The 14,505-nt window shown below is 42.5% G+C and overlaps 1 protein-coding gene across 11 annotated transcripts in view; it reads left to right on the forward strand.

The window, feature by feature from the left end:
• LOC111249724 (uncharacterized) overlaps positions 1-14,505 on the forward strand; it is a 126,215-nt gene that overhangs the window by 109,678 nt on the left and 2,032 nt on the right. For 7 of the 11 annotated variants that reach the window (XM_022803975.2, XM_086985878.1, XM_022803976.2 and 4 more), the window contains one exon: positions 1,874-13,532. In XM_022803975.2, coding sequence (XP_022659710.1) covers positions 1,874-3,571 — 1,698 coding nt within the window. In that variant the 3' untranslated portion in view covers positions 3,572-13,532. The remainder of the gene's footprint in view (positions 1-1,873; positions 13,533-14,505) is intronic. The other 4 variants (XM_086985877.1, XM_086985874.1, XM_086985875.1 and 1 more) reach the window with 4 other exon arrangements.

The following is a 14,505-nucleotide window of genomic DNA, read 5'->3' on the forward strand; positions in this document are numbered from 1 at the left end:
TGGCAGTCGCATTCATAGTAGTGAGCGAACACTCATCAGCCTGCAAATCCTCCGGGCCCGTTTGGTTAAAGATGAAAATTTGACGACGTTGTGGCTATTTGGCGTGCATATGTGGCTGTAGAACCGTGATGTGGCCGCACGCCAACCAGCAAGCTGAGCAGCTCTGTTGTCCTAAAAGTCCGTCTCGGATGCCAGACGCAACTTGGAAAGGAGTTCTATGACAGAGATAACGCGAGCAACAGAGAAAAGTACCCGAATAGGTACTTCAGTCAGGTGCTCTGTCGGATTCACAAATCATGAAAGGGATGCAACTCCATAAAGCCAAATGGTCTAGCCGCACCCGGTTTTATGTCTCAAGTGACCGCAGCGTCGTGGTTTTCTACCTGGTCCTACCTTGTAGTCATATACTTTTGCTGGGCCGATTTTCTAGAAGCCACCAGCTCAAGGGGTGGGTTGTCACCGGAACACGGCAAAAATAGTAGCAGAAGGCAGAGAATAATCTCCATTTATATTTTTCGGGAGTCGGGACAGCGTTCCACCCTGTTCGATGTCGGGGTATCCGAACAGAATTTCTCTCTCTCTCTCTCTCTCTCTCTTTCCTCAAACGGCGTCCCATTTCCAACATCCTCTAAAAGAGACATCAGGTCTCCCCCGCGCGAAAATGTCGATCCAAAGCAATCGGTCGCAAATGCGTCAAAGCATCAGATTTCTTGCGGATCAGGCTGCATAATTTGGGCAGCAGCAGGTGTTTGGCTTTTGCTGTCTGGCTTGATCTCACAGCGGATTCGAACCCGATCCTTAGCGTTGTTGTTCCCAGTTGCTATAATGTTTTCGCAGTTGACGGCCTTCATTGCGTGCGTGCCTTTTGTGGAGTCGGCGGTGTTTGGTTTCAATCGGCACACTGTTCAACAGGCCCTGCTTGTGTTGGCCACAAACCGTTCGGATGCAGGACATGATTCGCAGCTGAACTTGCGTCGCCTCGTAAAGAACGGAGTTTTTTGTTTATTTAAGCGGTGGAAGGTCATTCGAAGATCACTGGCTTGTCGTCAATCCTACAGACTATAGAAACGGTTAGAACATATATATATATATGTATATAGTCGAAAATTTGGATCCTTTTCGATGACCCTTGGCTTAAGTTACTGCATAACAAAAGAAAAAAAACCCGTATGATATACACAAGCATAACTAAATTATCATACATCTCTTATGTACTGGAAAAATATAGGCTGTTTGTCATAGGCACTAATAAAATAATGTGGGTATTTTTGTTTGTGTTTGTAAGTATGTGTGTGTATATATTGGTATATTTAGATACATCGTGTATACTAATTTTCAACGCGTGACCGTGTCACTAAGATCTGCTTGCCATATATAGTTCTACTGTGGAAAGCTGTGGGTCTATCGCACTTCATCGATTAGGTACCGGCCTCACATCGTAACAAGTAGGAGTTTGACGAATGAAAGAAGCCATAACAGCCATGCAATTATGGAATGCGTGTTAACTCTGTTTAAACGTCTACTGGCCCTAATTGTATGAACGGTGGTTGTATTCAAGGTACCGATCATTGTATCGTATAGGCTGATATGTATGGTAATCAGAATCAGCCGGCTCACGCTCTTGCTCGTTTCCCGTGCCTTTTACCCGACCAATATTCGTCGAAGGGCAATTATTCGAGACGCAGAAGAACCGATATCTGTAACAATAGTGGTTGTTAATTTGCAGAAATAGCCTTATGGGCGCATGGGTACTGAGCCTACTCTAATGGAGTATTTTCGTCGTTCTAATGATTCTTTTTTTTTTTTTTTGTTTTTGCGCTTCTCTCTCGTTTTCTGTTGTGCGTTTTTCGTTGGCCGTTTTTCGATATTGCAGGCGATTCACAGCCAGACCCCCTCCTATCGCTGCGGGCTATGTCATCGGAGTTATCGGCAGAAGAACGTCTTCCTCCACCATCTTCGTAACCGGCACAAGATCTCTACTGATATGCTTGATCGCAGGCGGTCGAAAAGTGGTGGCCAGGATGACCTTACGACAGGAGCGGGTTCGCCCAGTTCGCTTCTCGATGGCAGCGGCAGTCCAGGTGCTGCTGCGGAAACCGTCTACCCACCTCCCGAGTTGGGTTCGCCTGCCGGCACAATACCAACCCGGCCTGTGTCCACTGAGCCGGTCACATCGACGCCACCAGGTCTAGCAGGCCTTCCCGTTTTCAGCAATTCGCAACTCGCACAACTGCCCCCGACATCGACACGTCTACAGAACCCACTTTTCCTTCCGGGCCTATTCAGTTCACCACTGATGCAAACGCCGCTTGGATTTCCTACGCAGCCGCCATCGCAGTCGAGCATGTCTCCGCAAAACTCATGGCACTGCCCGTTCTGTCCATACGAGACGCTGAACAACGACACGGACGGCTGTCGCAAACATTTGTTCCAGCACATCCAGGAGTCACCCTACTCGTGTCTGGCATGCGGAAAGCGCTGCTTTAACGAAAAAGAGCTCATCTTACACATTCAGGAGGCGCATGGGCCGGCAACGAACCCAGTAGGTTTAGGCAGCGTGGCCACACTACAGGCTGCAATCAACAACTGCTACCGATCAGCAATTGCGGAGCCAAACGACGAACAGAATGAGCCGTTGTCATTATCCAGGGTCGTGAAAGAAGAGCCGTCGCTGTCAAACGGCTGCCACAACAATGCCAGCAAGGAAATGGCCTTCACTTGCATTCCATGTAAGGTCGACTTCTCGTCGGAGGAAGACCTGGAAAACCACATTAAATCGCATCATGTCCAGCCGAGCTGCACGATCGACGATTCGTCATCGGCGGCTACCGAGATCGGCACAAGCGTGCAAGTACCCGAGGATTTATCGGCCAACAGTAGCCGGAAACGATCCTTTGACTCAAGCTGTGATTCGTCATCGGACAGCGCCCCGTCGCATAAACCGCTCCACAAGAGCGATGACTCGGACTCTTGCGACCCTAGCCATCGATCAGCGAAAGAGCATGCGGAGGCCCATACGGGCAAACAGCCTAAACGGCAATTTCTATGTGTTGATTGCAATAAAGTGTTCAACTCGAAACATGTGTACCGCTATCACGTTCAAATGCACATCTCTGTCACGAAGAGTTTCCGCTGCGGCGTGTGTAAGATTGGCTTTGCAAAAAAGCACGACTTGCTTCAGCATACGAGGCAGACGCATATGAAGAAGTTTGCTTGTGCCAAATGCAACAAACTGTTCAGCTATCGTAGTATCTATCAGAGACACGAGCAGGATTGCGATGGTCAGGTGTTCTGTCGGAACGACGACTTGATACCGACTCGATGCAGGACGCGCTCGTTTGACGAGGGTCAATCACAAAAAGCGGGCAGTCTTCCGTTGATTGACGTGTCCTTGGCATCGTCAGCTCTCGGACGCGATCTTATCGGTGTTATTCCACTGCTAGGCGATGAGAACCAACAAGGATGCCCGAAGCAGAGCGTCCTTCTTGGTGTGCCAGTGATCAACCCTAGCGTCTTACAAACCCATCAACAGTTGATACAGAATCTGTTAGTTGTTCGCAATATGGCCTAGCGCTTGCTTAAGCACAGAGGGACAATTATTATCCGACCGCAAGAATTCAATATCGTGATGAGATAACATTTCTGTACGAAGGATTGCAAGGCAGAAAGAGAGAAAAGGACTTGCTGAGGAAGACGGGGCTGAGAGAAACTTTTTACCATTTTCAGCATGCACCTCAGAAACCTCTAGCGCTTTGTCAGGCGTATTGTGTCAGAGCGAAAAAAAGATGAAGGTACTGATGAACTTGCGAAGGGTACAAAGGAAATGGTAATGTACACTAAATCACAGCGTACTTGTCGATGCGGTGTCCTTGATGCGTACTACTAAACACTGGACATCCGTTTTATTGTTATGTTCTGTTTAGACTATATGGCATTGATTTTTAAGCATTAGAGACGGAACACGATTTGTTTCGTTACGGTGCGCCCAAACGTTTGCATCTCGGAACAATCAGGATAACAGAGACATGTTGATATCCAAAATCACTGCATTTCCGCTTTTGTATTGTGAAACGAAGCAAACGGGCAAGTTCCAAAAGCAATGTCTCAAATTGGCAACCGTTGTGCCTTACGCCAACTAGGTATACGAGCACCTTGCGTTATTTAGATAGATAAAGAAAATATTGTAAATGATATGACGTTAATGTTTGTACTGTTGACCATAAAGTATGCTGCGTTGAATGAGATAAGCATCATATCTAGGCAGGCGAATTAGTAAGAGCCATTTATCCTCAACACATTTCTTACCCCTGCCTCAGCAGCTGCACGGGTTGTTCACGGGTTCAGACGACGTTGATGCTTTGTTAGCAAAGTAGACACGGGGCAGACATTGCTGTTAGCCGTTGCCCTCGCACCGGTTTGAGATTTTTCGGGCTTCTGCTTTTTTTTGCTATCTTTTTTTTAGCGCGGCTAAGCCTGCGCGGAGACCCGCTATCATGGGGTTTTTGTGAACAAGTTTCGACTATTTTTTGCCTTTTTTTTATGTCGCCGCTGCCGTTGCTGTAAAACGACAAATTCGTTCCAATCGATAAATACAAAAGGGAGATCTTTAATCGCTATCTAAACGGCCTTGTTCTACGTCTACTATACCTGCAGTAGCCTAAGCTAGTCTTAGAATGAACGCAATACGTCTAGCCATTTCTCTTTCGCCCTTTTTCTAATCCGAAAGTGGATTCCCGATGATAGTTAGATCGAAGATTTTTTCGAAATTTATTTTTAAGTTATTCTTTCAATTTTAGTTAGTTTTACATATGTAGTTTCTACAACTACAGCCTATTTACTCAAATTTGTCGTCGAAAAGCAAAAAGCATGTCAATCTTATCTAATCGTTTACTGTTTATCTGTTTTCGATAATTAATTGAGCTCTCGGACGCGACCACGTCCTCTTAAAAGTTACGTCCATCTTCATAAACCGATTTCTGGTCATTTATTACAATATGTATGGTGGTAGCAGCAACGGTAACAATAATGATGATAATTAACATTTATTATTATATATTATTACCGTTATTGCTATTATTATGATTTGTGATACCCAGAAATGTTCTAAGCCTATGCTCTTCATAACCTACAGACCGAAATAACGCGAGCGAATATCGAAATAACGAAAAATACTTTTGCCCGAAGCCATTTTTGCTCTGTGACAAGATTGCAATCATGATTTCGATAGATAGACAGATAGATAGATAGAGCTCAACGCCAAGTGGTCGCAGTGGTACAAGCTAGAAACAAATAAAAACGTAGATTTTCTTCAGATACTAATCTAATACCTCATATGCCTTATGTATATGCCCCACTATATGCATAGGGCATATGGCAGTTTTGTTCTGTGTTTGCTTTCTGCGAAAATACTGTTCCGTTGACGACATAACAGTGCGAAATATCTCGATCGTGTTACATAGATTATGACTATAGTTTTTGTTATGAGCTTGAATATATCCTTGTGCATTGCAACTCTCTGTGTAATTTCTGCTATGTGCCCATATGAGACAATTGGGCAATGAATAACATCTGTTGTTGTTGTTGTACATAAGTGAAGATGGCGTGCAGCGGCCGCGATATCGTACGATGCGAACGTGTTACGGAAGTGGGGTCCAATTGTCCCCTATGTTTCATGACAATTGCCAGTGAAGTTAACTACAATGTGTGTAAAGACACCAGTATCGAGTGGAAAGAGTAAATAGATCGAAAAGTAAGTCGTTTTGGTTGAGTTGGAAGGTCTGGTTGATTGACGTGGCGAGCAAGCGTCAGCCATCTTCGGTTGTCCCGAAAGAGGGAGACCCGAAGCAAGCCTGACCGCGACTTGCGTGCTATATATGATAATGTTAGTGTTGATGAATCATGCGACGGGAAAGCAAAAATCATATGACAACGAATCCAACAAAAGCCAACTCGTTATTCGGGGCTTTGGGCATTGTATGAAAAACGAAGCCGATTTAGCGGCGGTGACTATAAGAAGTGATGATAACAGAACAATGTATACAACTAGTTGTTTGACTAGCATTACTCCTAAATATTCGAAATAAATATAAATGACAGCAGTGGCACGCAGTAACACACTTTATAACGACTCTGTAGTCTATAATGAGATGCTGCGAAAATCAAGGATTTCATGTCGCTTCTTTCTCTCTGCGTAATCTCCGATGAAAACAGGAAAATTACATTTTGAATCTTGGCTACCATTTCCAACAAAACGGCAAGAAAAAAGGTCAACTCCGGACAAAACACCAGCTGCAGTGAGTTGTGTCATGTTACCGATGGTGTCGATATATATATATATATATATATATATAGATATATATATACATTGAGTCTATAAAGGTGGATACATTATGAAAAACTGCGCAACTGCTCGTATATTTTGACAGGAGTATCAGCAAGCTAAAGGTGACGCCCTTTAGCATTCTAAACGATCGAGAAGTAGTGCAGCAAGAGTACAAAAACAATCTCCAATGGACCCCCAATGGTGCTACAGCATGGAAGGAACCTTGAATGAATCAGACGACGTGAACAAATCCGCACACATAGACACAAATACACACACTGATGAACAGACGCTTAGCCTCACACAGTGTTCAAGGGTGCACATGATTTTATCGAAGACAACGCACACGAAACGGTAAAATAACACAGATTAAGAACACATTTGACGATGCAATCAATAGTACACAGATATTTTTTGTATCTCCGTGCAAAATGAACACATGAAGACGCTACGTGGGATGGGGAGCCCTTCAAAAGCGAGACTTACCTACTGAACGAGACTGAAAAATGCCCATTGTCTAGATATAAGATAAAATATTAGTATGAAAAAATATAGTGGAATGCGCGAGCGAAAGAGCCATTTGCAAAAATCTATATATCTAAGTATAGAAATATATACATGTGAGATGTGGTGTCTACCCTAATAATAATTATAATAATAATTAATGTTATTATCCTTGTGACTCTATCACATATTATTAATGATATAACTGTGCATAGAAAATAATGTTGTACATTGTGCAATGCCACGGTGTACGATCGAGGCAGATGATAGATGGATTTCTTGTATTTCGTGTTTGTTAACTTCAGCCTTGCCCGCTCGCTTGGGTGAGGGGCAGGATGCAATGTTAAATGCAACCCACAACAGTAAATATGTCGATGGGCGAAAATATGTATTATTGTTGTACTTCGAGGAGGGATTTTGATGGCCGACGCTGAAACGGTACCCGCTCAGAGCAGCTGGTTAACCGATGTCTCTCCAAAGACTGCAGGCGGGATCGACAATGCACATGTAACAGCAAAGCTCTCGTACAATATTTCGAGCGCTTCATGAGGTGCGTACATCGCGTGTCATCTTGTCGTTGATGCTCGATCGAGAAATCAATACAGCAGACGATGATGTTCTATTCTGTGGTGCGATAGCTACAAGATAAGGCAGATACTGCCTCCGATAGAAACTCAATAGCTGTAATATGATAGGATGAGGGCATGTCGCTAGAAGATATGCCACGGGGCAAAAAGCGATGCAGCATATCGTGCGTTTTCCCAGCAAATCATGTATTATCTTTCCATATAGAGTTCACTAGACAGTTGGATTACTGACATGAAACATCGAAATCAAACGACGCTGAAGACATATTATACAAACAAATAAGGACGGTCTTGTAGGAAGCGCTCTGCTTCGCCCTGGCCTTTAGAGGCGCGTTTATTACGTATGCAGATTACACGCAGACACACATACACAAACAAGTATAGAAACAAAGAAATGTTATAAGATGTCTGAGTAAATAAAAATGTGTTTTCCAACAGAAAAAAAATCATCATTTAGCGTGTGTCCTATTTGTCTATCTAAGGGATTTGTTAATATCGTCACTTGTTTTCGTAGGTTGCGGTCAGCCAAATTCCTAGATACTAAATCGGAAGCTAACGGTTCGAGTTTTGCGATAGAACATACGGCCACGCTAAACTTCAAGCCCATAGGCTACATATTAATAAAAGTATAGATTTTTAAATAGGTTATTTTACAAACGCCAGAAACTTCTGTCCACAAGGCCACAAGGCTCGTTCGAGGACCACCATAGATCGATACGGATTATGTGAAACCGTATGCGAATTCGTTTTTTGTTCAAACACTAGTTAGCTAGTGACCGAATCAAAATTTATGCCTACTGCTCTGTAAAATATGCATATGGCCATGTTTTTTGAGCAGTAGTATATAATCTACATTCTCGATTAAGCCGAAAAAATAGACATCAGTTAATCGTTGATGGCAAATATCAGTCTGGTAAAATTAGTAAATGGCATAAAAATATGCAATTTCACTATAGAGATACAGTAATAGATTTTCACCTATGTAAACGAATATCTTTGCGGCGGGGCAGCGCTACGGTGTCTAACTCTATTGAACGCCTCCAGCTATGGGCAAAATGTGTCTAACTAGCAAGGAAACCAGTAATAACTCTTCCGCCAACACGAGCCAGCGTGCACTACCTGACAACATCAATTAACACCTGTTTAACAATAGCAGCATCAGCAGTTTTGTCGGCGGCAGCGATTGTTGATATTTGCTTGTTTTGACTTCAGAGATACATAAAGTGGTCTGGGTTCAAATTTAAGCATGGACACACTTCGTGATAGAACGTCTGACGACGATATTAGACATAAAAAAAAAAACATTTACTTCTATCGACGGACACATCATAATAGGAGGCTACGAAATTATTATTATCAGGATGGTAAGACCTTTCTTCATTCATACCTCATACTATATATAATTAGCACTAAATAAATCATGCTTCATAATAGCCAATTTCCAATCAGCGCGGCACGCCTGTCGCGTTTGTGTCATATATTCGTAAAATGCCCCTAGAGCTTTCTAAGGGGAACTCAGATCGGCACTTACAAAAACGTATGGAAACGAGATTTAGCGTAATGCTTGCACCCTTTTCAAATATGTATCACAATGATATCGTTCTTTATTCAAGTATGATAACGCTTAATGTGTACGCTTGTATATTTAGTGCGTGAGGTTGTAACAGGTCGACAAGTGACCGTTCAGTTCGAAGTTAACGATCATTTGACATAATTGAACAAACCTATAGGCAAGAAGTAGCACACTCAAATAACTGGAGCGGCTTAACCATCACTTAGCAAACTTACCAAGTTGCTACGATTACAGTTATCAATAGTTAATTAGACGTTTGAAGTCCTGAATTTTGTTCATATTGCGTTATCAAACGTGGCTCTTTGGGATTCAAGCCCAAAATTTCCGTACCACTAGGTTTAACGGGTAGAGACGTTGTAGTAGAAATTTCAGTAGTTATGCTCAATATAATAGATATTTATCCACTCCGACGTTTAATAATTATCTCCATATATTAGATAAGTTAAAGCCACTGGTGGCAACACTCTATATTAGGTGATACTAACATTGGAAATGATGATAATTATAATGATATACGGCTATGCTATAATTGCCATGTTATTTAGCATTGTTATCTACTCAATACGTAATAAACCTGTTCGTAAAAACTTTTTAGATGTTCACCCCGTCGCCTACAACATATACATATAGTGTACATATAGTACACTTGAATAGTCATTCGAAATTATTTCGCAATGTTATCGCTGTCTGTGTGTGAGCAGTAAAATAATTTCGAAACGATTTCTTCGAAAAAGCGGGAATAGGTGCTAGGCCTTTGGTGAGCTGGCGTAAACAAGGCGGTGTCGAACGTAAAACGTTTGAAATCGCGCTGCGACAGAAAAATGTCTCCATAATTCATAGGAAAAGTTTCAAGTTGAAGTTCGGAAGCACAACTTCATCAACAGGCCCCGCCAGCATCGCTGGAAGTTTGGTCATTTTATTGACCCTTACCGCTATTGTCATGTTACTGTACTATTGCTATTGTTACGCTATTTTGCTTGTAAGCATGTCCAATAATGTGGTCCATGGGAACGTTCAGGCTGCGTATTCACGTTAGTTAGGTGCTGACCGAAGACCAGTGCATCGTATTCGACCTATAATGTTGCTCCGCGCCCCTCTCAGCTTCTTGGATCTGAGATTGTCGTTTCAATACAAAGATCCCAAGGAAATAAGTGTCGTAAGAGTAACCTACCGTAACCGACACGATCCATACCCTGTGTTGTCCGTTGAAAAAGACAATTTCTTGATGCTCTCATTTTTATCCAAATCAACATGTCCGAAAGAGCAAACGTGCTACATTTGTTTTCGTTTCGTGTTGCTTTTTCTAGTCATCATTCTTGTTTTTGGTAGAAACATAAAGTAGTGTCAAAGATACGCTGTTATTTGCGCTCGGTGCATTTGTAGGTGAGAAGCAGATCCACGATGTTGTAGATTTAAAAAAAAATATGCAGACGATGCAGATGAAGACTTCAATTGTTTGATGTGAGTAGGCCTCGACTGGAAAGTCGCCGGCTGAAATTAACAACTATGAGCAGCAACAGCGAGAGCTGGCGCGGAAGTAAGCTTCGCGACAGTTTTTGCAGTGGCGCTCGTACATGCTTATTGCGTACGGCAAAGCCTTGCAACCGGGTTTTCAGGAGCGAGATAATAAAACGTAATACATCTTGAAACGACAAACTGAAATTGGCTTTACTCCGTTTTGTAATAAACACCTCCATAGCTGCGGTCATTGTTATAAATTTTTATAAGAGTTCATATCATAACTGTCAGTAATCTCCTCTAGGCTATTTTAAGACGCAATGAAATGCATCTACTGCATCAAGCCTGCAGTGGACGGCGGCTCCCAGTCAGCGAGCTGTATTAATTAAACGATCGTTTAACTCTATTCGTCTTTCGAATATAAGGCCATTTGTTTGCTATTCAGTAGAAAATGTTTTCACGTGGACACATTGTGCGACGAAGGAACAATCAACGTCTTGAGCCAGGCACAGTAGAGGATGTCCTAAAAAAATATCCACTGAGATAGGATTAAAATTCTTGACAGTCCAGAGACCGATGCCATTCATTTAAGTTTACTACACAAATCTGTTTTACCGCATATTTGAGAGCAGCTTGGTAACAAACGGCGAACTTTATTTGGAACAGAGCGAAGCACTTGCGCACTACCACCATAACGTAGCAGCGTATTTTATCTCCAAACCGATAGATGAAACGAAGAAGTTTCACAAAACACCCTGTAAGTTTCCTAGGCCTGACGCCAATTGATTTTTTCTCATGAAGGACACTTCTTATCTATAAGCATACGCCAGAAAACCGACAAAACTGCAACTAAGCCTGAATTAATATTCCACCGTTATCAAAAATGAGATAAAAGATACGAGGAAAAGACTATTCTTCCTACGTAATTCTTTGGAATTCATATATTGTATTTATTAGGTGTTATTGAATATGAACGATATGAAGTTGAAGTTAAAGTCATTCACACTGCATATTTTTGGGGCATTCTTGTGATTTCTAGGTGAATGTGGTACGGATATTTGTGTGGGGATCTGACACCGCAGTAAGCCAGGCTCAGCTTTGTTGTCCGTAGTGATCGCTCTTAGCCAAATGAATCAAGCTCTGAGAACAAGATAGGACATAAGGACGACAATTTTATTTCCATCATGAAAAATGGTTGTCTGCCAGCGTCTATCGCTTTTATGAGAACATCACGAAGGTTATCCGCTTGCCCGCTTCGTTGCCTGAGTTACCTCGGTCAAGCTGTGCCACACCTGGCAACTGGATTCCCCAATTCGAATCTTTCACCGCTGCCCCAAGGCGGTCTTGCGCCATATACATGTGTTGGCCGAATAATTATTGACTTTTCTCTTTGCTAGGATAATTTCAAAGTTACCTGTCGCGTCATTTGAAAGTTGAGATCTGGCAAGGGTAGGTCTGCTCCGGTTGCTAGGATACCTATAGTCATGTTTAAGGCAGAACGCGAAAATTCGAGTTTAATCATTTCTGCGATTCGGGCAATCAATTTATTCTATTCATAGTCAAGATACGTTATTGATTACGCCGAGGAAACGGCCAAAGGATGATCCTGTCATCGGAATTTCTGAGATGCTCCATAATAGTCCATCAGTTACAAAAATGTAGATGAAATTATTTCGTAAGTTGATGATGATGATATGGCTATGGAGACAGACATTCATTACCAAACAATTTTAAATCATCCAAGGAAAGCTGGCTACAAAAAGAAGCTTGATGTTTGCGTGCTACACGAGATCCACGCAGAGGAATTAACTCAGTGGTTTTTTTTTGCGAAACTCTACAGAAACGAAACGGAATCACCGAGTTCTATGTAGGTTCTCACCGATAAACCAGTAGTCAGCCGGTCCTAGAGGAGCGACCTCGTTATTCATGATTTGGTGCTAGGGACGATGTCGAGCCCTGACCAAACTTCCGCGACTTATTACGCGACCAAAAACGACGTTGGTCGGTTTACTGCTGCATTTACCAACACAGTCCGTATAGGCCGCCAGCAATCAAACTTACCGGAAAGGCGAGCTCCGACCTAACCACTCGATTCAGTAGCAGTGTAGACTTGCTATTTACGTGCTTACGCGCCCTAATGAACGACACAGGAAGCGGCGTTTAGCTGTGAAGGACGAGGGCCTGGAGTTGGTGTGGGTTAGCTGGTCAGAATGCCGAGGAGTTTCCATAAAGATTGGTAAATCGCTAAAGCAGGAGATACTCAAGACAGGACCGAGAATGGCGTATTTGTGTGTGGCTATCCCGAGGACAAATGCCAATGCCGGCGAGGCAATAATAATCCATATCCACAACATTGGGCTCCCATACTGTTAAGCAGCCGATTCTCTTCGTCGGTATTTTATTTGATTTTACGTACACTAGTGTAAAAGAAAACGGTGTAATCCAGGCTTGTAATAAATACTAGCGTAACAGGCCCGTAATTAATCAGTGATTCCTTCAAAATAGAAGAAGTCACAATGTAATAGGAGTCGGAAACAAAGCAGGGATGAGGTTGTTGGTCATTCCGAATGAGGGAAGCCTGTTCGTAGAACACAGTAAAAGAGAAATCTTGGAGAAACTATAATTATCGCCATAGTGTGTGCAGAATCTATGAAATCAGCTAACGCGTCCTCAAAAATTGGCCAACAAGACCGACCTTTGAGATATTTGGAGGAGTTCGATGGATGATGAAGATGGTTTCGAAGGCAAATAATAGGAAAACGTGGATCTTTAAACCTGTTAGAACGTACATGGATATTCTTTATTGAATTGTTTAGATATTAATATTCCAGTATTACTGAACGCTCCAAGCACATATTACTGATGACATGCTGTGTATGTCCGTCAGATATGGCGAATCTAAAGTTGTTGTTGTTTTGAATTTAAACTTTTTGTAACCTTCAAGCATAAGCACAAGGGAGCCATTTTCCTTGTCGCATAGGAGGATTTACTAGCACAGTCTACTTATCCTTATTAATTTAGTTTGGGAAAGGCAGACGATGTGTTACGTCAGAAGAGATGGAAGCCGAACGACGACGCCAAATGGCGAGTGAGTACGTTGTGCGAACAACGATTACAAATAAACAGTTAATTTGTTAATCAAGTGCGTTCCATTTTAGGATACAGTCATTACTAGTGAACAACACGAACTGCATGTGGCATCACGCCCAAAAAAACAAAGCCGGAGCAAATTTGACCCACCGCCAAAAGTGGAATGGTCAGTGAATGAGTGGCTATGCGAGGGTGCGGAACAGCACCCGTTCGGCGTTTAAGAGACAAGCTGATATTCGCCTGTAAACAAAAGAGTGTCGTGAAAAGCCGCTGGCGGAAGAGCTGTTTACGTCGAAATAGTTGGTTTGTCCTAAACCTATCAAATGAACTAGTTAGGAAACAAGCAAGCTGATACTAGACAATATAGCCCAGACACCAGTGTCATACTCGACTTCGTTCGCTCGGATCTTGTGAAACCGTCGGTAAAAAAATCCCTAGGCCCATGCATAATGGCTAATAATAGACGCAAAGGTATTTTCAACAAATGGGTTTTTCGCCTTTCTCAGTGCTCTTGGTTGTATATAGACCCGCGGTGTTGTGCAGTTTTCGACAACAGATTTCATGGAATCTTTAAACAGTCAGCATAAGGTAGAAGTCGTCCTCACGCTGCTTACTCACATGGTTCGAGCTCCGATCGTGGAGCGTAATATGCCTACAAGAGCGCCTTTACCCAACAGAAATCGAATAGGTCATTAGCAGAAAGATGGTGCTATACGCAGCAAACGAAAAATCTCTGCCAACCCATCGTAGTGGGTCATATGTAGCCCTGAAGTTTTTTATCCATTTACGCTAAATACCTTAATGATTGTTTCATAGCGCGCGTGCTACCACATTCAAACAGGAACCGCTCGTCAGTAGTCTCGGCTTTTTACATATAAATAAGAAATACTTTTTTTGCTGGAAATGGGGAAAGACCGTAATAAAGGTTGTATACAACCAATCTACGCCGATTACCTATTACATTTACTTCA

Source organism: Varroa destructor, unplaced genomic scaffold, assembly GCF_002443255.2.
Source record: "Varroa destructor unplaced genomic scaffold, Vdes_3.0 BEIS01000004.1, whole genome shotgun sequence".
In the NCBI taxonomy this organism is placed as follows: Eukaryota; Metazoa; Arthropoda; class Arachnida; order Mesostigmata; family Varroidae; genus Varroa; species Varroa destructor.